This window comes from Salmo salar, chromosome ssa15 (assembly GCF_905237065.1).
Source record: "Salmo salar chromosome ssa15, Ssal_v3.1, whole genome shotgun sequence".
NCBI lineage: Eukaryota > Metazoa > Chordata > Actinopteri > Salmoniformes > Salmonidae > Salmo > Salmo salar.
The window spans coordinates 102967585-102991994 of record NC_059456.1 but is presented as its reverse complement, the minus strand read 5'-3'; the positions used below and the strand labels follow the sequence as shown (position 1 = coordinate 102991994).

Sequence of the window (24410 nt, the reverse complement as noted above, 5' to 3'; positions counted from 1 at the left end):
AATGCTGTTGATAATATTTGTTGGTTCAAAGCGACAATCTGGGATTTGTTTCTTAGCAAAATGGCAGCAAGTTGTTATACCAGACACAGTTTTGACAGATTCTAATGCTGTACTGTAGGTGATATAAAACGGTTTGGAAAAATTGCATAAGAGGTCTTACGTTTCCTGTGTCTTATCTCACCACCTATAATCTCCATCAACGGAACGGCCAGGCATTCCCAAACCTTTGGACTCATAACGTACAAAACTTGCTTTCCGTCAAGCCTTAATGACCCTTATAGAAACTAGAGCTGTCGTCCCATATGAAACCCTATGTAACGGGCCCTGGTCATAAGTAGTGCACTATAAAGGATGCTGTTTGGGACGCACTTTATCTGTGGGGCTGGCCGTTCTCCGTCACTGCTGGGACCTGTTCAGGAGTGTGTAACGTTAGCGATGGGAATGTGTTGGGACAGATACGACTATGTAATACAGGACAGACAGGAGCTCTGGTTATGTTTCCGATCAACGTGAAATGTTCACCTGACTGAATACACCCTTGCAGGTGGACTTTGACCGTGGCCTTTTAAAGCAGGAAGTCAAGGATAATATTTGTCTTTTTTTTGTTACCTGCCTGTTTGTCTTGGAACATGTATGCCACTATTGGAATATAAGAGGCTTTATCATGGAACAGTGAACTCACAACACAGGCTACATTCACAGGTAATAATATTGGACTCATCTAAAGAAATGCTTAAGAGACTGTGTATATATGTACTGAAATGTCTGCGGTATAAAGATACAGTAATGTGGAAATGCAGGAGAGACCAAGACTGGACAATAAGCTTTGGAATTAAGTTATTCATGTACAGTGCATTTGGAAAGTATTCGGACTCCTTCCTTTTTTCCACATTTTGTTACATCACAGCCTTATTTTAAAATAGATTCAATAATTTTTGTTCTCATCAATCTACACACTACCCCATAATGACAAAGTGAAAACAGTTTTTAAGAAATGTTTCCAAATGTATTACAAATAAAAAATCAGAAATACCTTATTTACATAAGTGTTCAGACAATTTGCTATGAGATTTGAAATTGAGCTTAGGTGCATCCTGTTTCGATTGATCATCCTTGATGTTTTTACAACTTGATTGGAGTCCACCTGTGGTAAATTCTATTGATTGGACATGATTTGGAAAGGCACACACCTCTCAACACAAGCTCCCACAGTTGACAGTGCATGTCGGAGCGAATTGATTTCAGGGAGGGCTAAAATGTCCAGTTTAGTTTCAGTCTGAGCCGACTGTCCAGTCCATTTCAGTCTGTGTTATTTATTAATCCATTTCAGTCTGAGACATGTTCCCTTGCGTTCCAAGGCTCTGAACTGCTCTAAGCAGGCAGAGTTCATGGTCCCATGATGTCCACTGAATGGAATCCTAGCCTGCATTGAGATGTGTCAACATTTTTATATTTATTACTGATATCTCTCTTAGTAAATATTGATTTTGTGACCACAACTTTTTTTCCCAGCAAGGAAATGGTTTTTATTATCACCTGGAAGGTAGTAAATGTGTTATGAACTGGTTTATATATTGCTGTGGTGGTAACTACTGTGGTGGTACCTGGCAAGGTGAGCTGGGACTAAGCCTACCTTTTTTCTTAGGTCAGTTTCACATACATACAACCCATTTTAAAGGAGGAAGACTGCGGTTCAACTGTCTGCTGACTGAATAGAACATTGAGGTGTGTCAGCTGCTGACTGAATAGAACATTGAGGTGTGTCAGCTGCTGACTGAATAGAACTGCTGACTGAATAGAACATTGAGGTGGGTCAGCTGCTGACTGAATAGAACATTGAGGTGTGTCAGCTGCTGACTGAATAGAACATTGAGGTGTGTCAGCTGCTGACTGAATAGAACATTGAGGTGTGTCAGCTGCTGACTGAATAGAACATTGGGGTGTGTCAGCTGCTGACTGAATAGAACATTGAGGTGTGTCAGCTGCTGACTGAATAGAACATTGAGGTCTGTCAGCTGCTGACTGAATAGAACATTGAGGTGTGTCAGCTGCTGACTGAATAGAACATTGAGGTGTGTCAGCTGCTGACTGAATAGAACTGCTGACTGAATAGAACAATTAGGTGGGTCAGCTGCTGACTGAATAGAACATTGAGGTGTGTCAGCTGCTGACTGAATAGAACATTGAGGTGTGTCAGCTGCTGACTGAATAGAACATTGAGGTGTGTCTGCTGCTGACTGAATAGAACATTGAGGTGTGTCAGCTGCTGACTGAATAGAACATTGAGGTGTGTCAGCTGCTGACTGAATAGAACATTGAGGTGTGTCAGCTGCTGACTGAATAGAACTGCTGACTGAATAGAACATTGAGGTGGGTCAGCTGCTGACTGAATAAAAGATTGAGGTGTGTCAGCTGCTGACTGAATATAACATTGAGGTGTGTCAGCTGCTGACTGAATAGAACATTGAGGTGTGTCAGCTGCTGACTGAATAGAACATTGAGGTGGGTCAGCTGCTGACTGAATAGAACATTGAGGTGTGTCAGCTGCTGACTGAATAGAACATTGAGGTGTGTCAGCTGCTGACTGAATAGAACATTGAGGTGTGTCAGCTGCTGACTGAATAGAACATTGAGGTGTGTCAGCTGCTGACTGAATAGAACATTGAGGTGTGTCAGCTGCTGACTGAATAGAACATTGAGGTGTGTCAGCTGCTGACTGAATAGAACATTGAGGTGTGTCTGCTGCTGACTGAATAGAACATTGAGGTGTGTCAGCTGCTGACTGAATAGAACATTGGGGTGTGTCAGCTGCTGACTGAATAGAACATTGGGGTGTGTCAGCTGCTGACTGAATAGAACATTGAGGTGTGTCAGCTGCTGACTGAATAGAACTGCTGACTGAATAGAACAATTAGGTGGGTCAGCTGCTGACTGAATAGAACATTGAGGTGTGTCAGCTGCTGACTGAATAGAACATTGAGGTGTGTCAGCTGCTGACTGAATAGAACATTGAGGTGTGTCTGCTGCTGACTGAATAGAACATTGAGGTGTGTCAGCTGCTGACTGAATAGAACATTGAGGTGTGTCAGCTGCTGACTGAATAGAACATTGAGGTGTGTCAGCTGCTGACTGAATAGAACTGCTGACTGAATAGAACATTGAGGTGGGTCAGCTGCTGACTGAATAGAAGATTGAGGTGTGTCAGCTGCTGACTGAATATAACATTGAGGTGTGTCAGCTGCTGACTGAATAGAACATTGAGGTGTGTCAGCTGCTGACTGAATAGAACATTGAGGTGGGTCAGCTGCTGACTGAATAGAACATTGAGGTGGGTCAGCTGCTGACTGAATAGAACATTGAGGTGTGTCAGCTGCTGACTGAATAGAACATTGAGGTGTGTCAGCTGCTGACTGAATAGAACATTGAGGTGTGTCAGCTGCTGACTGAATAGAACATTGAGGTGTGTCAGCTGCTGACTGAATAGAACATTGAGGTGTGTCAGCTGCTGACTGAATAGAACATTGAGGTGTGTCTGCTGCTGACTGAATAGAACATTGAGGTGTGTCAGCTGCTGACTGAATAGAACATTGAGGTGTGTCTGCTGCTGACTGAATAGAACATTGAGGTGTGTCAGCTGCTGACTGAATAGAACATTGAGGTGTGTCAGCTGCTGACTGAATAGAACATTGAGGTGTGTCAGCTGCTGACTGAATAGAACATTGAGGTGTGTCAGCTGCTGACTGAATAGAACATTGAGGTGTGTCAGCTGCCGACTGAATAGAACATTGAGGTGTGTCAGCTGCTGACTGAATAGAACATTGAGGTGTCAGCTGCCGACTGAGTAGAACATTGAGGTGTGTCAGCTGCTGACTGAATAGAACATTGAGGTGTGTCTGCTGCTGACTGAATATAACATTGAGGTGTGTCAGCTGCTGACTGAATAGAAGATTGAGGTGTGTCTGCTGCTGACTGAATAGAACATTGAGGTGTGTCAGCTGCTGACTGAATAGAACATTGAGGTGTGTCAGCTGCTGACTGAATAGAACATTGAGGTGTGTCAGCTGCTGACTGAATAGAACATTGAGGTGTGTCAGCTGCTGACTGAATAGAACATTGAGGTGGGTCAGCTGCTGACTGAATAGAACATTGAGGTGGGTCAGCTGCTGACTGAATAGAACATTGAGGTGTGTCAGCTGCTGACTGAATAGAACATTGAGGTGTGTCAGCTGCTGACTGAATAGAACATTGAGGTGTGTCAGCTGCTGACTTAATAGAACATTGAGGTGTGTCAGCTGCTGACTGAATAGAACATTGAGGTGTGTCAGCTGCTGACTGAATAGAACATTGAGGTGTCAGCTGCTGACTGAGTAGAACATTGAGGTGTGTCAGCTGCTGACTGAATAGAACATTGAGGTGTGTCTGCTGCTGACTGAATATAACATTGAGGTGTGTCAGCTGCTGACTGAATAGAAGATTGAGGTGTGTCTGCTGCTGACTGAATAGAACATTGAGGTGTGTCAGCTGCTGACTGAATAGAACATTGAGGTGTGTCAGCTGCTGACTGAATAGAACATTGAGGTGTGTCAGCTGCTGACTGAATAGAACATTGAGCTGTGTCAGCTGCTGACTGAATAGAACATTGAGGTGTGTCAGCTGCTGACTGAATAGAACATTGAGGTGTGTCAGCTGCTGACTGAATAGAACATTGAGGTGTGTCAGCTGCTGACTGAATAGAACATTGAGGTGTGTCAGCTGCTGACTGAATAGAACATTGAGGTGTGTCAGCTGCTGACTGAATAGAACATTGAGGTGTGTCAGCTGCTGACTGAATAGAACATTGAGGTGTGTCAGCTGCTGACTGAATAGAACATTGAGGTCTGTCAGCTGCTGACTGAATAGAACATTGAGGTGTGTCAGCTGCTGACTGAATAGAACATTGAGGTGTGTCAGCTGCTGACTGAAATACAACATTGAGGTGTGTCTGCTGCTGACTGAATAGAACATTGAGGTGTGTTTTGAGGTCTTGCCCTTTTTTTTATAAGCCTTATCAGTCTATTTGTATTGCTGTCCAAATGTTCTGCGACGAGAAGGATTAGAGCTGAAATATTACTTTGATTTCTAGGCCAACTATCAATGACAATCATTTCACATTTCAAGAATTACTTCATTCATGATTTGCTTTCTTGTCAACATGTTTATCTGAGCTATTTCACCGTAACCCCTTAACCATTCACCTGTTGTATGGGATATGTACTGGTGTGTGAACAGAGGTGATAGCAAGTGTTTTATATTCTTTATCGTTGGCAGTGATTAACTAGTGTCTAACTGATGCAAAGTGTATGTGTAACTTCTTGGTTTCCTTCTTACTAAGTTAGCTGAATTGGCACATTTCTGGATTCATAATAACTGTTGGCTTGTAAGACTGATCACTCAGTCAGAGATAAAGGTGTGTGTGTGTGTGTGTGTGTGTGTGTGTGTGTGTGTGTGTGTGTGTGTGTGTGTGTGTGTGTGTGTGTGTGTGTGTGTGTGTGTGTGTGTGTGTGTGTGTGTGTGTGTGAGCTTCTATAGAACTAGAGCAGAATGATCAACGTTTTGTGACGCGTGGTACTTCTGTTTTCTATAGCTGTTTCCCTGTACATCTCTTTCCTGTCCTGTGATCAAAGCAGACCACGGTCACACACAATATTTCACCTGCTGATACACTACCATGACCTTTGCCCTTTTGCAGATTGGTGACGTCACGATTCCCCCGCCCCCTCAAAAAAAAATGTTCAGGAATAATAGCGTGCCGTTTCCCTCTCAACCAAGGTACAGTACACATCTGTATTCTCATCATCTTGATTATTAAGTGGGTTGCTAGATCCGGTCAAGGAAAGACAATAGTGATATGATCAGCCTCCTTATATATCCTGAGCGTCCTCAGGAAACGGACTGTATATAAACTACACACTACCTTGTACTATATAAATCATACATTATATTGAGTGGTAGTCGTAACAACTTCCTTTTATTGTTAGTTGATCTGAACATTGCAAACGTGGCAGACGACATACAATAATGTTGTATTGGCCTGTAAGTACACAGCAGAGTTAGTAATGGGTGTGTGTGTGTGTTGCAGAGGGTTCCCTCAGGAGGATCCCCCCTCTCAGAGGGCCAGTATGTCCAGACCCAGTGCCAAGTCCATATACAGTGAGTTCATAGTTCACACCTCCAATCATGTTTATCACTAAGCCTATTGGTTTAATTCAATCTTTCAGTATGCACTAAACCTATTGGTTCAATTCAATCTTTCAGTGCAAAGGAAGGAGTATTCTGAAACGATGAACAAACAACCTGACAACTTTCAGTACAGGGTGGAGGTAGGGTCAATTCTGAACATTCAGATTGAAATGTATTGTCTGTCATGTAGAATAAGAGTCATGTCTCCCTATAACTCTGCTTAACACCACCTGTCTCACATTCTATCCTAGCACCTGTTTACGTGCGAGTTGGATGGCCAGGAGGTGCGCAACCTGGATGACTGTGTGACCAGGCTGCAGAGGCTGGAGGCTAAGGGCCGTGTCTGGGGACAGGAGGTGATCCTGGAGGTCCAGGGAGGATACCTTCAGCTCAACGACATCGAGACCAAGGTAGCTAACTGTCACCTGTCTCTAGACAATGTACAATGTATCTATTGTTGTTTGTATATGGAGACCAAGGTACTGTCTCTGTAATAGATGCACTGTCAGTAACAGACATGTCAGTCTGTTGTACACCTGTGTCTGTATTGTTCCTGTCTGTGTCGAATGCTGGTGACAAACAACACTCATCCTGTGGAGATCAGAGTTCAGTTCCCTTTATTCATATGTGTACTATAGAGGGGGATGGGTTTGGAACACCATAATGATGTCAATTAGAAATACAGTGATATTGTATAACTTGTATTAGCTTGACCTCATCGGTGTCCAGGCAATCTCACTTGCTAGGAAACTCTGACGTTTCCGACTTGCTAACGGACTGGTTGTAGTTTTACACGTGCCGCTTTCAACCAGTTAGAACGTTTCAGAGTTCCGACTAGCACGTGAATGCGGCATAAGTTCTCTCTACAGGCAGAGTCCGTGCCTCTGGGAAGTGTAGTTCAGACCAAGGCTGTGTTGGACACCTGTGCCTACAACTCCCTGCTCACCTTCTCCCTACCCCTCTGTTCTCTCTACAGGCAGAGCTGGAGTATGTGTCTCTGGGAAGTGTAGTTCAGACCAAGGCTGTGTTGGACACCTGTGCCTACAACTCCCTGCTCACCTTCTTCCTACCCCTCTGTTCTCTCTACAGGCAGAGCTGGAGTATGTGTCTCTGGGAAGTGTAGTCCAGACCAAGGCTGTGTTGGACACTTGTGCCTACAACTCCCTGCTCACCTTCTTCCTACCCCTCTGTTCTCTCTACAGGCAGAGTCCGTGCCTCTGGGAAGTGTAGTCCAGACCAAGGCTGTGTTGGACACTTGTGCCTACAACTCCCTGCTCACCTTCTCCCTACCCCTCTGTTCTCTCTACAGGCAGAGCTGGAGTATGTGTCTCTGGGAAGTGTAGTCCAGACCAAGGCTGTGTTGGACACTTGTGCCTACAACTCCCTGCTCACCTTCTCCCTACCCCTCTGTTCTCTCTACAGGCAGAGCTGGAGTATGTGTCTCTGGGAAGTGTAGTTCAGACCAAGGCTGTGTTGGACACCTGTGCCTACAACTCCCTGCTCACCTTCTTCCTACCCCTCTGTTCTCTCTACAGGCAGAGCTGGAGTATGTGTCTCTGGGAAGTGTAGTCCAGACCAAGGCTGTGTTGGACACTTGTGCGTACAACTCCCTGCTCACCGTTATGGTCCAGGAACGCAACAGACGCATCCCTCAAGTCTTCATGTTCCAGTGTGAGGAGGTTGGGGTGAGTGAGACAGATTTCACCAGCCTAACGTCACTGCTCATGGACAAGTTACAGATTTCACCATAACCAGCTAAAACCGACAAGTTACAGATTTCACCATAACCAGCTAAAACCGACAAGTTACAGATTTCACCATAACCAGCTAAAACCGACAAGTTACAGATTTCACCATAACCAGCTAAAACCGACAAGTTACAGATTTCACCATAACCAGCTAAAACCGACAAGTTAATAAACAGATGCCTATTTTTGTTTGGGTAGAGATGTGTGTTTCATCCCACTGTCTAACTCTGGGGAAACATCAGTGAACATGTGGATATTTCTTAACCTTTTGGTAGGAGAATATCTTGGATAAACAGGGCTAGAATTAGTAAAACACAAAAAAAATCACCCAGAATTCACCACTGTGAAAATAGCAAGAATTCAGCTCATAGTACTATTTATGTATTTAGTCGTGTCAAAATGATTTCACATTGGGAACTGTGCTCCATGAGTTCCTTCTCAACCTCTATTCCATCCCCTGGATGTAGGGGTGTAGTGTATGAGTTATTCTGAGACCGAGTGGTGCTGTCTGTCCCTCTAGGCAGAACCCATCAGAGACCTGGACAGGGCTGTCCAACACAGTGCTAATGCTCCACCTGTGGTCGCCTAGCAGTGTCTTAATGAGACTAACCTGTGTAAATAGGAGATTGTTCTGTCTGTTCCTTTAGGCAGAGCATATCAGAGAAGACCTGGACAGGGCTGTCCAACACAACGCCAATGCTCCTCCTCCTGAACCTCGCAGAGAACCAAGCAAACACCTGTATGACATCAGAACACGTGCATACACACACACACACACACACACACACACACACACACACACACACACACACACACACACACACACACACACACACACACACACACACACACCCTGAACTTCTCTCTTTCTCAGGAGTAATCTGGAGAACATCATTGGTCAACAGGCGAATGGGAATGGCTTCTGGCCCGTTGGTCCTGCTCCTCCCATGATGCTGCAGGAGAGGACTCCGCCTCCCCCTGACCGCACCGCCCCGGTGTACAACAACAGCAACGGCAGGGACTATGGTCAGTCTTTAGCTTTGTCTGAAAAGTGTACAAAGCGTCAAATCTTTGATTCCTCCTGTCCTTGACTTCTTTGCATTAAAGGAGAGTTGCCAAGGTCCCTCCCTTCGGACCTTCTCCTCCAATGAGTTTGGAGAAGGTGGCAAGGATTTTCCTTTTATGCTTCACTACAAAAATGGAGTTTAATACCTGAAGTTGAGATCTGTCTTTATCCGTGTGTGTTTCCAGAGAGCTTCCCTCTCCCTCCAGTCTACAGCCCACTACAGGAGCCCCTGCACAGTCCGGAGGTATACGGAGGGTCACAGCAGTATGGAGCTAGAGCCCAAGAGCCTCGCCAACCCCAGCCTCAATACACTGACACAGAGAGGAATGTGGTCAGTACCATGTCTGTTACACAACCCAACACCCTAACAACTCACCGTGTAGTCAGTACTGTATCTGTTACACAACCCAACACCCACAACCCCTCACCGTGTAGTCAGTACTGTATCTGTTACACAACCCAACACCCACAACCCCTCACCGTGTAGTCAGTACTGTATCTGTTACACAACCCAACACCCACAACCCCTCACCGTGTAGTCAGTACTGTATCTGTTACCCAACACAACACACACAACCCCCCCCCAGCCTCAACCCAAGCCTCACCCCCAGCCCCAGCCTCACCCCCCAAACCCAAGCCTCACGCCCGGCTCCAGCCTCAGACCCAGCCTCAAACCCAGCCTCACCCTCAGTCTCAGACCCAGTCTCACCCCCAGACCCAGCCTCACCCCCCAAACCCAGCCTCACCCTCAACCCAAGCCTCACCCCCATCCCCAGCCTCACCCCCCAAACCCAAGCCTCACGCCCGGCTCCAGCCTCAGACCCAGCCTCAAACCCAGCCTCACCCTCAGTCTCAGACCCAGTCTCACCCCCAGACCCAGCCTCACCCCCCAAACCCAGCCTCACCCTCAGACCCAGCCTCACCCTCAGACCCAGCCTCACCCTCAGACCCAGCCTCACCCTCAGACCCAGCCTCACCCTCAGTCCTAGCCTCACCCTCAGACCCAGGCTCACCCTCAGACCCAACATCACCCTCAGACCCAGCCTCACCCTCAGACCCAGCCTCACCCTCAGTCCCAGACTCACCCCTCAGACCCAGCCTCACCCCTCAGACCCAGCCTCACCCCCAGACCCAGCCTCACCCCCCAAACCCAGCCTCACCCCTCAGACCCAGGCTCAGACCCAGCCTCACCCCCCAAACCCAGCCTCACCCTCAGACCCAGCCTCAGACCCAGCCTCACCCCCAAACCCAGCCTCACCCCCAGACCCAGACTCAGACCCAGCCTCAGACCCAGCATCACCCCCAAACCCAGCCTCACCCTCAGACCCAGCCTCACCCCCAGACCCAGCCTCACCCTCAGACCCAGCCTCACCCTCAGACCCAGCCTCACCTCCAAACCCAGCCTCACCCCCAGACCCAGCCTCACCCCCAGACCCAGCCTCACCCTCAGACCCAGCCTCACCCCCAGACCCAGCCTCACCCCCAGACCCAGCCTCACCCCCAGACCCAGCCTCACCCTCAGACCCAGTCTCACCCCAAAACCCAGCCTCACCCTCAGACCCAGCCTCACCCCCAGACCCAGCCTCACCCCCAGACCCAGCCTCACCCTCAGACCCAGCCTCACCCCCAGACCCAGCCTCACCCTCAGTCCCAGCCTCACCCCCAGACCCAAGCCTGTTATACCATACTTTAAGTATGGTTTAACCAGGCCATCTGTTCCCTAACCTGTTATACCAAACTTTAGTGCTATTCTGTCTGGATTCCCGGCTACCCATTTTAGAGTACATTTAGAAGTGTTTCTCAGTCATTCGATGTTCGTACATTATTTGTCTGTGTAGGAAATTTTAAACCATGTGCTGAACGACGTGGAGTTCTTCATGGGGAAAGTAGCCGCTTCTAATGAAGAGAAGAACAACAAGAAGAAAAAGAAGAAGAAAAGCTCAAAGCCAAATGGTGATTTAAGTCAAATTTATCTCCAATCAGCGTGGGAAACACTGGTCCCAGACCTGTTTGTTGCCAGTTAGCCTGGTCCCAGACCTGTTTGTTGCCAGTTAGCCTGGTCCCAGACCTGTTTGTTGCCAGTTAGCCTGGTCCCAGATCTGTTTGTTGCCAGTTAGCCTGGTCCCAGATCTGTTTGTTACCAGTTAGCCTGGTCCCAGACCTGTTTGTTGCCAGTTAGCCTGGTCCCAGATCTGTTTGTTGCCAGTTAGCCTGGTCCCAGATCTGTTTGTTGCCAGTTAGCCTGGTCCCAGATCTGTTTGTTGCCAGATAGCCTGGTCCCAGATCTGTTTGTTGCCAGTTAGCCTGGTCCCAGACCTGTTTGTTGCCAGTTAGCCTGGTCCCAGGCCTGTTTGTTGACAGTTAGCCTGGTCCCAGATCTGTTTGTTGCCAGTTAGCCTGGTCCCAGATCTGTTTGTTACCAGTTAGCCTGGTCCCAGATCTGTTTGTTGCCAGTTAGCCTGGTCCCAGACCTGTTTGTTGCCAGTTAGCCTGGTCCCAGATCTGTTTGTTGCCAGTTAGCCTGGTCCCAGGTCTGTTTGTTGCCAGTTAGCCTGGTCCCAGATCTGTTTGTTACCAGTTAGCCTGGTCCCAGATCTGTTTGTTGCCAGTTAGCCTGGTCCCAGGTCTGTTTGTTGACAGTTAGCCTGGTCCCAGATCTGTTTGTTACCAGTTAGCCTGGTCCCAGATCTGTTTGTTGACAGTTAGCCTGGTCCCAGATCTGTTTGTTGCCAGTTAGCCTGGTCCCAGATCTGTTTGTTGACAGTTAGCCTGGTCCCAGACCTGTTTGTTGCCAGTTAGCCTGGTCCCAGATCTGTTTGTTAGCAATTAGCCTGGTCCCAGATCTGTTTGTTGCCAGTTAGCCTGGTCCCAGATCTGTTTGTAGCCAGTTAGCCTGGTCCCAGACCTGTTTGTTGCCAGTTAGCCTGGTCCCAGATCTGTCTGTGCTCTTGCCAACTCCATTACAGTAAATGTTAAGCCAAACATGACAATGAGTGACGGGAAGTTAGCATGAGGCCAGGAAACACTAGGGTAAAGGACTGATGCATCAGGCTATAGGTGAACACCACAACTGACTTAATGCTGAAGCCAGGAAACACTAGGGTAAAGGACTAATGCTCTGCAGAAATATTTATAACAGATTTGCTTGGGTTTCTATACTGGGAAAATAATAATTTGTCTATTTCTGTAGCTGACAACTTGCCACATTGGGAGGAGTTTGTTGTCTGTCTTCAGAAAATCAAGTATGGATTCAACCTGCTGGTATGTTTACCTCCTATCAAAAATCATACGATGTCAGACGTTCACTTGGACTAAGTGTTGATTTAATTAACCTCAGGTTTTCTATCATTTCATGTCATTAATCAGACATAATGGTATTATCATATTACCTGAAAATAAAGTATGCTGTTGAATTACTCTGTACAACTCAGGGGTTTAGTTTCCTGGGGTGTGTTTGGGGAAACTCTGCTTTACAGTACCGATTGCAACACAGCCCATTATTGCTGAACTTTGCTCATCTTTCTGTGTTAATTGGAATGTGTGCCTTATTGGTTCTTGTGCTGGGTAAGCACTGTCGTCATTGGTCCTTTTCTGTTACAGGGAAAGCTGAATGGAGAGATCCAGAACCCTAGCGCTGCTGACTTTGTCCACATTCTCTTCTCCACTCTGGGCATGGTGAGCATCTGTCTGTAGCACCAAGCAGTCATGACTAAGAAGGATATGGGACCCTTTGCCGAGGCTACTCCTGGACTGATTCATTTGCCTTTGAATTCAAGAGTAGGCTTGAAGCTAGAATCCTTAATTAAAACAATAACAAAGCAGATATCCCACCTCTGTTTTGGTTAAAAGCTGAGGGATGGGCCTGGAGAAATACAACCACTCTCAGATTAATAGATAGAGCTATGGATGCAAGGACTGACCATCCATGATATCAACATTATAGTTTTAACCATGTTATGAGGCTATACATGACTGACCATCCATGATATCAAAATTATAGTTTTAACCATGTTATGAGGCTATACAGGACTGACCATCCATGATATCAACATTATAGTTTTAACCATGTTATGAGGCTATACAGGACTCACCATCCATGATATCAACATTATAGTTTTAACCATGTTATGAGGCTATACAGGACTGACCATCCATGATATCAACATTCTAGTTTTAACCATGTTATGAGGCTATACAGGACTGACCATCCATGATATCAACATTATAGTTTTAACCATGTTATGAGGCTATACAGGACTGACCATCCATGATATCAACATTATAGTTTTAACCATGTTTGAGGCTATACAGGACTGACCATCCATGATATCAACATTATAGTTTTAACCATGTTATGAGGCTATACAGGACTGACCATCCATGATATCAACATTGTAGTTTTAACCATGTTATGAGGCTATACAGGACTGACCATCCATTATATCAACATTATAGTTTTAACCATGTTATGAGGCTATACAGGACTGACCATCCATGATATCAACATTATAGTTTTAACCATGTTATGAGGCTATACAGGACTGACCATCCATGATATCAACATTATAGTTTTAACCATGTTATGAGGCTATACTTGGTTTGTTTACATGTACATTATTTACAAACATTGGAGTAAAACAAGCTTATATTTTGGGTTTTGATGGGGTACAACAGTTGAACTGAGCTCATGAAGCATTTATAAATAATATTCTTCAAGAATGAATGGGTAAATATCATTAATTTATAAGATCTAAAAATGGATGTAGGATACTGTCCGGTAAACCTGTCCCACAGTGTTTATATATTTGGATGACTCATTCCTCCCTCCTGTCATTGTCTCTATTCCAGTTGGTGTGCCACTACCCCCCTGACCTGCCCCCCTCTGTCCTGACCCCCCTGCTAACAGAGCCAGCCCTCATCTTGCTTAGCCAGGTGGTCACCCCAGAGGAGGACCAGAAATGGAGGGCCCTGGGAGACTCCTGGAACATTCCCAGGTAAACTACCCGTAGTACCACATAACCACTTCCTGAGTGGCCCTATTCCCCCTACCTGACTACTCCTAACCACTAACTAACACAACCACTTCCTGAGTGGCCCTATTCCCCCTACCTGACTACTCCTAACCACTAACTAACACAACCACTTCCTGAGTGGCCCTATTCCCCCTACCTGACTACTCCTAACCACTAACTTACACAACCACTTCCTGAGTGGCCCTATTCCCCCTACCTGACTACTCCTAACCACTAACTAACACAACCAGTTCTGGAGCGCCCTTCTAGCTGGTAGACAGCTGGAACATACCCAGGTATCCCTTCAACTAGCTCTGGAGACCCCTCCGCTTTCCTAAGTAGCTCTATTCCAACCCTAAGTATCATCTATCCCTTTCCTTAGGACCTCTAACGAACAAACTAACTAGGTACCCCTATCCCTTTCCGTAGTACCCCTAACTAACTAACTAACTAACTAACTAGGTACCCCTATCCCTTTCCGTAGTATCCCTAACTAACTAACTAGGTACCCCTATCCCTTTCCGTAGTACTAGGTACCCCTATCCCTAGTACCCCTAACCTCTAACTAGGTGCCCCTATCCCTAGTACCCCTAACCTCTAACTAGGTAGCCCTATCCCTTTCCGTAGTATCCCTAACTAACTAACTAACTAACTAGGTACCCCTATCCCTTTCCTTAGTACCCCTAACTAACTAACTAACTAGGTACCCCTATCCCTTTCCTTAGTACCCCTAACTAACTAACTAACTAACTAGGTACCCCTATCACTTTCCGTAGTACCCCTAACTAACTAACTAACTAGGTACCCCATCCCTTTCCTTAGTACCCCTAACTAATTAACTAACTAACTAACTAACTAACTAACTAACTAGGTACCCCTATCCCTTTCCTTAGTACCCCTAACTAACTAACTAACTAACTAACTAACTAACTAACTAACTAACTAACTAACTAACTAACTAACTAACTAACTAACTAACTAACTAACTAACTAACTAACTAACTAGGTACCCCTATCCCTTTCCTTAGTACCCCTAACTAACTAACTAACTAACTAACTAACTAACTAACTAACTAACTAACTAACTAACTAACTAACTAACTAACTAGGTACCCCTATCCCTTTCCTTAGTACCCCTAACTAACTAACTAACTAACTAACTAACTAACTAACTAACTAGGTACCCCTATCCCTTTCCGTAGTACCCCTAACTAACTAACTAACCTCTAACTAGGTACCCCTATCCCTAGTACCCCTAACCTCTAACTAGGTAGCCCTATCCCTTTCCGTAGTATCCCTAACTAATTAACTAACTAGGTACCCCTATCCCTTTCCGTAGTATCCCTAACTAATTAACTAACTAGGTACCCCTATCCCTTTCCGTAGTACCCCTAACTAACTAACTAACTAACTAACTAGGTACCCCTATCTCTATCCTTAGTACCCCTAACTAACTAACTAGGTACCCCTATCCCTATCCTTAGTACCCCTAACCTCTAACTAACTGGACCAGCTGTGAAGGCTCCTGGGTGAGAGCCAGAGCATACCCATGTATGGCTGCCCTTAGACATGTATGGCTGCCCTTGGCTATATCAGCCACACCTGTTGCTGAGAGGTGTATAAAATCGAGCACACAGCCATGCAATTTCCATAGACAAACATTGCCAGTAGAATGGCTTTACTGAAGAGCTCAGTGACTTTCAACGTTGCACCGTCATTGGATACCACCTTTCCAACAAGTCAGTTCATCAAATTTCTGCCCTGCTAGAGCTGCCCCGGTTAACTGTAAGTGCTGTTATTGTGAAGTGGAAACGTCTAGGAGCAACAACGGCTCAGTCGCAAAGTGGTAGTCCAAACAATCTTACAGAACGGGACCACCGAGTGCTATAGTCTGTCCTCGTTTGCAACAATCACTACCGAGTTCCAAACTGCCTCTGGAAGAAACGTCAACACAAGAACTGTTCGTTGGGAGCTTCATGAAATGGGTTTCCGTGGCCGAGCAGCCGCACACATTCCTAAGATCACCATGTGCAGTGCCAAGCGTTGACTGGAGTGGTGTAAAGCTTGCTGCCAATGGAGAGGTGGAAATGCATTCCCTGGAGTGATGAATCACGCTTCACCATCTGTCAATCCGACGGATGAATCTGGGTTTGGCGCATACCAGGAGAACGCTACCTGCCCCAATGCATTGTGCCAACTGTAAGTTCGGTTGAGGAGGAATCGCCCAACATCAGTACCCGACCTCACTGATGCTCTAGTGGCTGAATGGAAGCAAGTCCCTGCAGCAATGTTCCAACATCTAGTGGGAAAGCCTTCCCAGAAGACTGGAGGCTGTTATAGCAGCAGATGGGGGACCAACTATTTGACGAGCAGGTGTCCACGTACTTTTGGTCATGTAGTGTATAATGGGTTGGTTTACTTGTTAGGAACTGTATATAACCAGTCCTGGGTTCAATTAGTATCCGCTTTCTGTCAGACCTGGGTTCAACTAGTATTTGTTTTCTATCAAATACAATGAATGGTTGATTTAAGCCTGCCTTGTTTGCTGGGGTCAGCAACTAGCCAGCGAGATGATTTGTTTTCAGTAGGAGGTGTTCATTGGTTTCCTGTGTTTGTTGTACCAGGTCCAAATGGCCAGACGGTCACATGATCCCGCACTACAACCCAGAGTTCTATGATGGTTGGCAGCCGCCACAGCCTGTCTCACCGGCAGCCAATCAGGGCCTGAGCAGGAGCAACAGCCAGCACATCCCCCCGAGAAAGGAAATGATGCAACAGATGCCTGATGAGGTAACAATAATAACATCTAATAAAATGCCATATGGATTTCAATCATTTGTTAAAGCAGTGAAGGTCCCCAATCCTCATTTGTTAAAGCAGTGAAGGTCTCCAATCCTCATTTGAGATACAATATTTGCATTTAACTCTTTTTGCACCAATCTCCAAAATAAAAAGTTATGTACACTTATCTAAAATTCAGCCATAAGAAGCAATGTTAAATATCATTATCTCATGGTAACCCCTCTGTTCTCTCAGGGCAGGCAGATGAGCAGGAGCAACAGCCAATACATGCAACGGCCTGAGGAGGTAAGACTGACGAGGACAGAAGCGTCAGAATCCATCAAAAACATAAATTAAAACTGTGTCTTTATTACGTTATGTTTCTCATTGATTTATTGTCATTGACCGTCACAGCCCATGATGAACTCTCCACCATCTTTACGGTAAGCTACAGGCATCACTTTAAATCCGCTATGCTGTTTTGATGATGATATCCTCAGTAATTCAATAGTGGGTAAAAGCATTGTATTACTTTTTTTGTCATTGTCCTTTTGAGTTGCTATTAGATTGTCATACAACGCTATTACATTCTTCAAACATTGCTGTTACGTTGCTATTACATTGATGTTACTTTATGTTTCTCTGTCTCCTCTGCAGCCCCAGTGAGCTGGCCCCAGTGAGGATGCGTGTGATCTATGACTTTATGGCCAGAAACCCCCAGGAGCTGAGCATTATGAAGGGAGAGGTTGTCCAGGTGAGTTACGGTTGAACCACCAGGAGCTGAGCATTATGAAGGGACTGAGGGCGGGAACCCCCAGGAGCTGAGCATTATGAAGGGACTGGTAGGTCAGGTGGGTTAGGGTTGAACCCCCAGGAGCTGAGCATTATGAAGGGAGAGGTTGTCCAGGTGAGTTAGGGTTGAACCCCCAGGAGCTGAGCATTATGAAGGGAGAGGAGGGTTAGGGTTGAACCCCCAGGAGCTGAGCATTATGAAGGGAGCGGTAGGTCAGGTGGGTTAGGGTTGAACCCTCAGGAGCATTATGAAGGGAGCGGTAGGTCAGGTGGGTTAGGGTTGAACCACCAGGAGCTGAGCATTATGAAGGGAGCGGTAGGTCAGGTGGGTTAGGGTTGAACCCCCAAGAGCTGAGCATTATGAAGGGAGAGGTGGTTCAGGTGGGTTAGGGTTGAACCCCCAGGAGCTAAGCATTATGAAGGGAGCGGTAGGTCAGGTGGGTTAGGGTTGAACCCCCAGGAGCTGAGCATTATGAAGGGAGAGGTGGTCCAGGTGGGTTAGGGTTGAACCCCCAGGAGCTGAGCATTATGAAGGGAGCGGTAGGTCAGGTGGGTTAGAGTTGAACCACCAGGAGCTGAGCATTATGAAGGGAGCGGTAGGTCAGGTGGGTTAGGGTTGAACCACCAGGAGCTGAGCATTATGAAGGGAGCGGTAGGTCAGGTGGGTTAGGGTTGAACCCCCAGGAGCTGAGCATTATAAAGGGACTGTTAGGTTAGGTGGGTTAGGGTTGAACCACCAGGAGCTGAGCATTATGAAGGGAGCGGTAGGTCAGGTGGGTTAGGGTTGAACCACCAGGAGCTGAGCATTATGAAGGGAGCGGTAGGTCAGGTGGGTTAGGGTTGAACCCCCAGGAGCTGAGCATTATGAAGGGAGCGGTAGGTCAGGTGGGTTAGGGTTGAACCACCAGGAGCTGAGCATTATGAAGGGAGCGGTAGGTCAGGTGGGTTAGGGTTGAACCCCCAGGAACTGAGCATTATGAAGGGAGCGGTAGGTCAGGTGGGTTACGGTTGAACCCCCAGGAGCTGAGCATTATGAAGGGAGCGGTAGGTCAGGTGGGTTAGGGTTGAACCACCAGGAGCTGAGCATTATGAAGGGAGCGGTAGGTCAGGTGGGTTAGGGTTGAACCCCCAGAAGCTGAGCATTATGAAGGGACTGGTAGGTCAGGTGGGTTAGAGTTGAACCCACAGGAGCTGAGCATTATGAAGGGAGCGGTAGGTCAGGTGGGTTAGGGTTGAACCACCAGGAGCTGAGCATTATGAAGGGAGCGGTAGGTCAGGTGGGTTAGGGTTGAACCACCAGGAGCTGAGCATTATGAAGGGAGCGGTAGGTCAGGTGGGTTAGGGTTTAACCCCCAGGAGCTGAGCATTATGAAGGGAGCGGTAGGTCAGGTGGGTTAGGGTTGAACCCCAGGAGCTGAGCATTATGAAGGAAGAGGTGGTCCAGGTGGGTTAGGGTTGAACCCCCAGGAGCTGAGCATTATGAAGGGACTGGTAGGTCAGGTGGGTTAGGGTTGAACCCCCAGGAGCTGAGCATTATGAAGGGAGAGGTAGGTCAGGTGGGTTAGGGTTGAACCACCAGGAGCTGAGCATTATGAAGGGAGCGGTAGGTCAGGTGGGTTAGGGTTGAACCACCAGGAGCTGAGCATTATGAAGGGAGCGGTAGGTCAGGTGGGTTAGGGTTGAACCACCAGGAGCTGAGCATTATGAAGGGAGCGGTAGGTCAGGTGGGTTAGGGTTGAACCCCCAGGAGCTGAGCATTATGAAGGGAGCGGTAGGTCAGGTGGGTTAGGGTTGAACCCCCAGGAGCTGAGCAATATGAAGGGACTGGTAGGTCAGGTGGGTTAGGGTTGAACCCCCAGGAGCTGAGCATTATGAAGGGACTGGTAGGTCAGGTGGGTTAGGGTTGAACCACCAGGAGCTGAGCATTATGAAGGGAGCGGTAGGTCAGCTGGGTTAGGGTTGAACCCCCAGGAGCTGAGCATTATGAAGGGAGCGGTAGGTCAGCTGGGTTAGGGTTGAACCACCAGGAGCTGAGCATTATGAAGGGAGCGGTAGGTCAGGTGGGTTAGGGTTGAACCACCAGGAGCTGAGCATTATGAAGGGAGCGGTAGGTCAGGTGGGTTAGGGTTGAACCCCCAGGAGCTGAGCATTATAAAGGGACTGGTAGGTTAGGTGGGTTAGGGTTGAACCACCAGGAGCTGAGCATTATGAAGGGAGCGGTAGGTCAGGTGGGTTAGGGTTTAACCCCCAGGAGCTGAGCATTATGAAGGGGCCGGTAGGTCAGGTGGGTTAGGGTTGAACCCCCAGGAGCTGAGCATTATGAAGGGAGCGGTAGGTCAGGTGGGTTAGGGTTGAACCCCCAGGAGCATTATGAAGGGAGCGGTAGGTCAGGTGGGTTAGGGTTTAACCACCAGGAGCTGAGCATTATGAAGGGACTGGTAGGTCAGGTGGGTTAGGGTTGAACCACCAGGAGCTGAGCATTATGAAGGGAGCGGTAGGTCAGGTGGGTTAGGGTTGAACCACCAGGAGCTGAGCATTATGAAGGGAGCGGTAGGTCAGCTGGGTTAGGGTTGAACCACCAGGAGCTGAGCATTATGAAGGGAGCGGTAGGTCAGGTGGGTTAGGGTTGAACCACCAGGAGCTGAGCATTATGAAGGGAGCGGTAGGTCAGGTGGGTTAGGGTTGAACCACCAGGAGCTGAGCATTATGAAGGGGAGCGGTAGGTCAGCTGGGTTAGGGTTGAACCACCAGGAGCTGAGCATTATGAAGGGAGCGGTAGGTCAGGTGGGTTAGGGTTGAACCACCAGGAGCTGAGCATTATGAAGGGAGCGGTAGGTCAGCTGGGTTAGGGGTTGAACCACCAGGAGCTGAGCATTATGAAGGGACTGGTAGGTCAGGTGGGTTAGGGTTGAACCACCAGGAGCTGAGCATTATGAAGGGACTGGTAGGTCAGGTGGGTTAGGGTTGAACCACCAGGAGCTGAGCATTATGAAGGGAGCGGTAGGTCAGGTGGGTTAGGGTTGAATCCCCAGGAGCTGAGCATTATAAAGGGACTGGTAGGTTAGGTGGGTTAGGGTTGAACCACCAGGAGCTGAGCATTATGAAGGGAGCGGTAGGTCAGGTGGGTTAGGGTTTAACCCCCAGGAGCTGAGCATTATGAAGGGGCCGGTAGGTCAGGTGGGTTAGGGTTGAACCCCAGGAGCTGAGCATTATGAAGGGAGCGGTAGGTCAGGTGGGTTAGGGTTGAACCCCCAGGAGCATTATGAAGGGAGCGGTAGGTCAGGTGGGTTAGGGTTTAACCACCAGGAGCTGAGCATTATGAAGGGACTGGTAGGTCAGGTGGGTTAGGGTTGAACCCCCAGGAGCTGAGCATTATGAAGGGAGAGGTGGTTCAGGTGGGTTAGGGTTGAACCACCAGGAGCTGAGCATTATGAAGGGAGCGGTAGGTTAGGTGGGTTAGGGTTGAACCACCAGGAGCTGAGCATTATGAAGGGAGCGGTAGGTCAGGTGGGTTAGGGTTGAACCCCCAGGAGCTGAGCATTATGAAGGGACTGGTAGGTCAGGTGGGTTAGGGTTGAACCACCAGGAGCTGAGCATTATGAAGGGAGCGGTAGGTCAGGTGGGTTAGGGTTGAACCACCAGGAGCTGAGCATTATGAAGGGACTGGTAGGTCAGGTGGGTTAGGGTTGAACCACCAGGAGCTGAGCATTATGAAGGGAGCGGTAGGTCAGGTGGGTTAGGGTTGAACCACCAGGAGCTGAGCATTATGAAGGGAGCGGTAGGTCAGGTGGGTTAGGGTTGAACCACCAGGAGCTGAGCATTATGAAGGGAGCGGTAGGTCAGGTGGGTTAGGGTTGAACCACCAGGAGCTGAGCATTATGAAGGGAGCGGTAGGTCAGGTGGGTTAGGGTTGAACCCCCAGGAGCTGAGCATTATGAAGGGACTGGTAGGTCAGGTGGGTTAGGGTTGAACCACCAGGAGCTGAGCATTATGAAGGGAGCGGTAGGTCAGGTGGGTTAGGGTTGAACCCCAGGAGCTGAGCATTATGAAGGGAGCGGTAGGTCAGGTGGGTTAGGGTTTAACCCCCAGGAGCTGAGCATTATGAAGGGGCCGGTAGGTCAGGTGGGTTAGGGTTGAACCCCCAGGAGCTGAGCATTATGAAGGGAGCGGTAGGTCAGGTGGGTTAGGGTTGAACCCCCAGGAGCATTATGAAGGGAGCGGTAGGTCAGGTGGGTTAGGGTTTAACCACCAGGAGCTGAGCATTATGAAGGGACTGGTAGGTCAGGTGGGTTAGGGTTGAACCACCAGGAGCTGAGCATTATGAAGGGAGCGGTAGGTCAGGTGGGTTAGGGTTGAACCACCAGGAGCTGAGCATTATGAAGGGAGCGGTAGGTCAGGTGGGTTAGGGTTGAACCACCAGGAGCTGAGCATTATGAAGGGACTGGTAGGTCAGGTGGGTTAGGGTTGAACCACCAGGAGCTGAGCATTATGAAGGGAGCGGTAGGTCAGCTGCGTTAGGGTTGAACCACCAGCAGCTGAGCATTATGAAGGGAGCGGAAGGTCAGGTGGGTGTCTGACTGTAAGAATTAACCCCATGGCTCCTATAAGGAACACAGGCCATTGACAAATGTCCTCCATCTCACTGACTGAATATGGATTAAAAAAAAGAATAGCAGTGAATGTCAACCAAACCAGAATCAAAATAACAAAATGGATATAAATGGTTTGCAACATTAGGAAAATATATCTGTGAAAAGAAACATACGTCGATCCACAGAAGTGATTTTAAGTTGTAAATTGTGTGTTTCTAGGTCGTAGACAAGTCGGGGCAGTGGTGGAGGGTCCGTAATGAACGTGGTGAGGAGGGTCACGTTGCTAAGAACGTTCTAGAGCCTCTGGATGGAGGGGGAGCCTGGGACGAGGTCCAGGAGGTGCGCTCCCCTCCACCCCTCAACATGCAGTCCAGACCTGCAGAGGTGAAAGCCTGGCTGGAATACAAGGCCTTCTCCAAAATGTAAGAAATTACATGGACAACAAACTATGATCTTTCCTCCTTGGTGGCTCTGCTTACTAGCACTGTTAAACGGACTCAGGGACCGGCCATCAACATGTCATGGACTGTCGCTGGTCCACAGAGTCCACAGAGTCCACAGACTGGAGGATGGAAAACATTGTGCTAAACAACCTTTTTTTTGTGATGGTGTTGTGGTGTTTTCTATGCTTATGAGAGCTTTATGTTGTCATTAGAACGGTTCATAGCCTGAGCGTGCTGAACGGAGCCCTGCTACTGGGGATGTCCAAAGATGAGATGAGGACGGTGTGTCCAGAGGAAGGAGGAAGAGTCTTCTTCCAGCTGCAGGCCGTCAAGTCCTCCATAGCCGTGAGTGACAGTAGCATAGATGCACACGCACACACAACTCAGATCACGCAACCTGAAACTATAGCTATCTACTAAGAGTTTGGGTTCTTTTCTGCCTTTTTTCTATCATTGATGAATTCAAGCTGAATGAAATGCATTGTCTGTGAGATAGAGCTAAACAACTAGTCAGATTGTTTTTCTCTCTCATTGTCTGCAGCTTGCCAGTGAGTCCAATGGATATGGCCCTTATAACGGTCGTTAGACTGACTCGTCACAAGTAACAACCAAGAGCCGACTGAGGGAGAAGAATAACTCAACTATTTAACCTTTCATTTAATCATATATATTTTGGTCCATTCATAGACGGGGTTGGTTGTTTAGCAACAAAACCCATGTGTGAGTAACTATGGGTCAAAACACAGATTGGTTTTGACTGTTGACAACATGTAAACTATATTATTTCTCTAAATGTTTTATTGAGAACATCAATAAATGTTCTCAATCAGCACTTTTTTGTTTATCTTTGAACTTCCAAGATCATTGCAGACATCTGAGCGCTCCCCTTTCTTTTGCTCGGGTAGTCACCGGGTAGTCACCGGGTAGTCACCGGGTAGTCACCATGTGAGTCACCTCAAAGCCAGTTCCACTCCTGCTTTTAGTCTTCCTCTATAATAAGAGACTGATTTAGACCTGGGACACCAGGTGGGGGACTCCCCTCTAATCAGGGACTGATTTAGACCTGGGACACCAGGTGGGTGATTCCCCTCTAATCAGGGACTGATTTAGACCTGGGACACCAGGTGGGTGCAATTAATTATCAGGTAGAACAGAAAACCAGCAGTACTCCGGACCTCCGCGTTCGTTCGGATTTGAATACCTGTACCCTTGCTTTATTCTCTTTTGGATGAATCAGAACCATTGGCGTGGTGGAGTCTCATTGACATCATTGACAGCGCAGTGATTATCCAATAGAAGTGTGTCATACCTTGTCACCAGGTCCCTAGGAACACTGAGAACTGCTTCAGTGTTCCCGGGGCATTCTCTCTGTGTCGCCTGGCTTCATCTTGTCCTGAGGGAGAATACAGGAGTGGAGTAAAACTCCATATGATCTAGGGTCACTCAGTATCAGAGGAGTCTTTGGAATGGACCCCCCCCAAGAATATAGAAAGGTACTGTAGTGTTATGAATCAGGTGAGTAGCACAAGGTCCCTATAGCGTGCTGCAAACCCAGATCACCTGATCCAAAGACAAACGTCCTGACCACAATCCTAATAAGGATTTCCGGTGAGTAGAGACTGTAAGGCGCCCATCAACTAAAGGATAGATTCTTTCAGATCCTCGCAGAGCGGTTGTTTTGGCGATGTCTGAGGTGGAACTGTGTTAGAGCTGTCAAATCCAATCAAATTAAAATGTAATTTGTCACAAGTGCCGAT

At 47.5% G+C, this 24410-nt stretch overlaps 1 protein-coding gene and 1 long non-coding RNA gene across 2 annotated transcripts; both read left to right on the top strand.

Annotated features, from left to right (window-relative positions):
• Positions 1-410: 410 nt before the first annotated feature.
• On the top strand, positions 411-23485 carry eps8l3b (EPS8 signaling adaptor L3b). The gene is made up of 20 exons (XM_045696460.1): positions 411-702; positions 5729-5808; positions 6119-6189; positions 6295-6359; positions 6471-6629; positions 7755-7904; positions 8615-8706; positions 8842-8993; positions 9219-9364; positions 10872-10986; positions 12224-12294; positions 12634-12708; positions 13882-14027; positions 16670-16835; positions 17082-17132; positions 17241-17269; positions 17484-17580; positions 22430-22632; positions 22866-22998; positions 23195-23485. The coding sequence occupies exons 1-20, from the start codon at positions 634-636 to the stop codon at positions 23237-23239; spliced, it is 2115 nt and encodes a 704-aa protein (XP_045552416.1). The 5' UTR covers positions 411-633; the 3' UTR covers positions 23240-23485.
• LOC123727371 (uncharacterized) lies at positions 709-5457 on the top strand. The gene is made up of 3 exons (XR_006759364.1): positions 709-2320; positions 2734-3113; positions 3230-5457. It is a non-coding gene; the product is annotated as an uncharacterized lncRNA (long non-coding RNA).
• Positions 23486-24410: the final 925 nt, after the last annotated feature.

Bases quoted from the DNA above. Each gene is read 5' to 3' on its own strand.
- eps8l3b (XM_045696460.1), top strand. From the start codon at position 634: ATGCCACTATTGGAATATAAGAGGCTTTATCATGGAACAGTGAACTCA. The intron at 12,295-12,633 runs GTATGTTTACCT...TTTCTGTTACAG, and splicing joins AGTATGGATTCAACCTGCTG to GGAAAGCTGAATGGAGAGAT. The intron at 22,633-22,865 runs GTAAGAAATTAC...TGTTGTCATTAG, and splicing joins TACAAGGCCTTCTCCAAAAT to AACGGTTCATAGCCTGAGCG.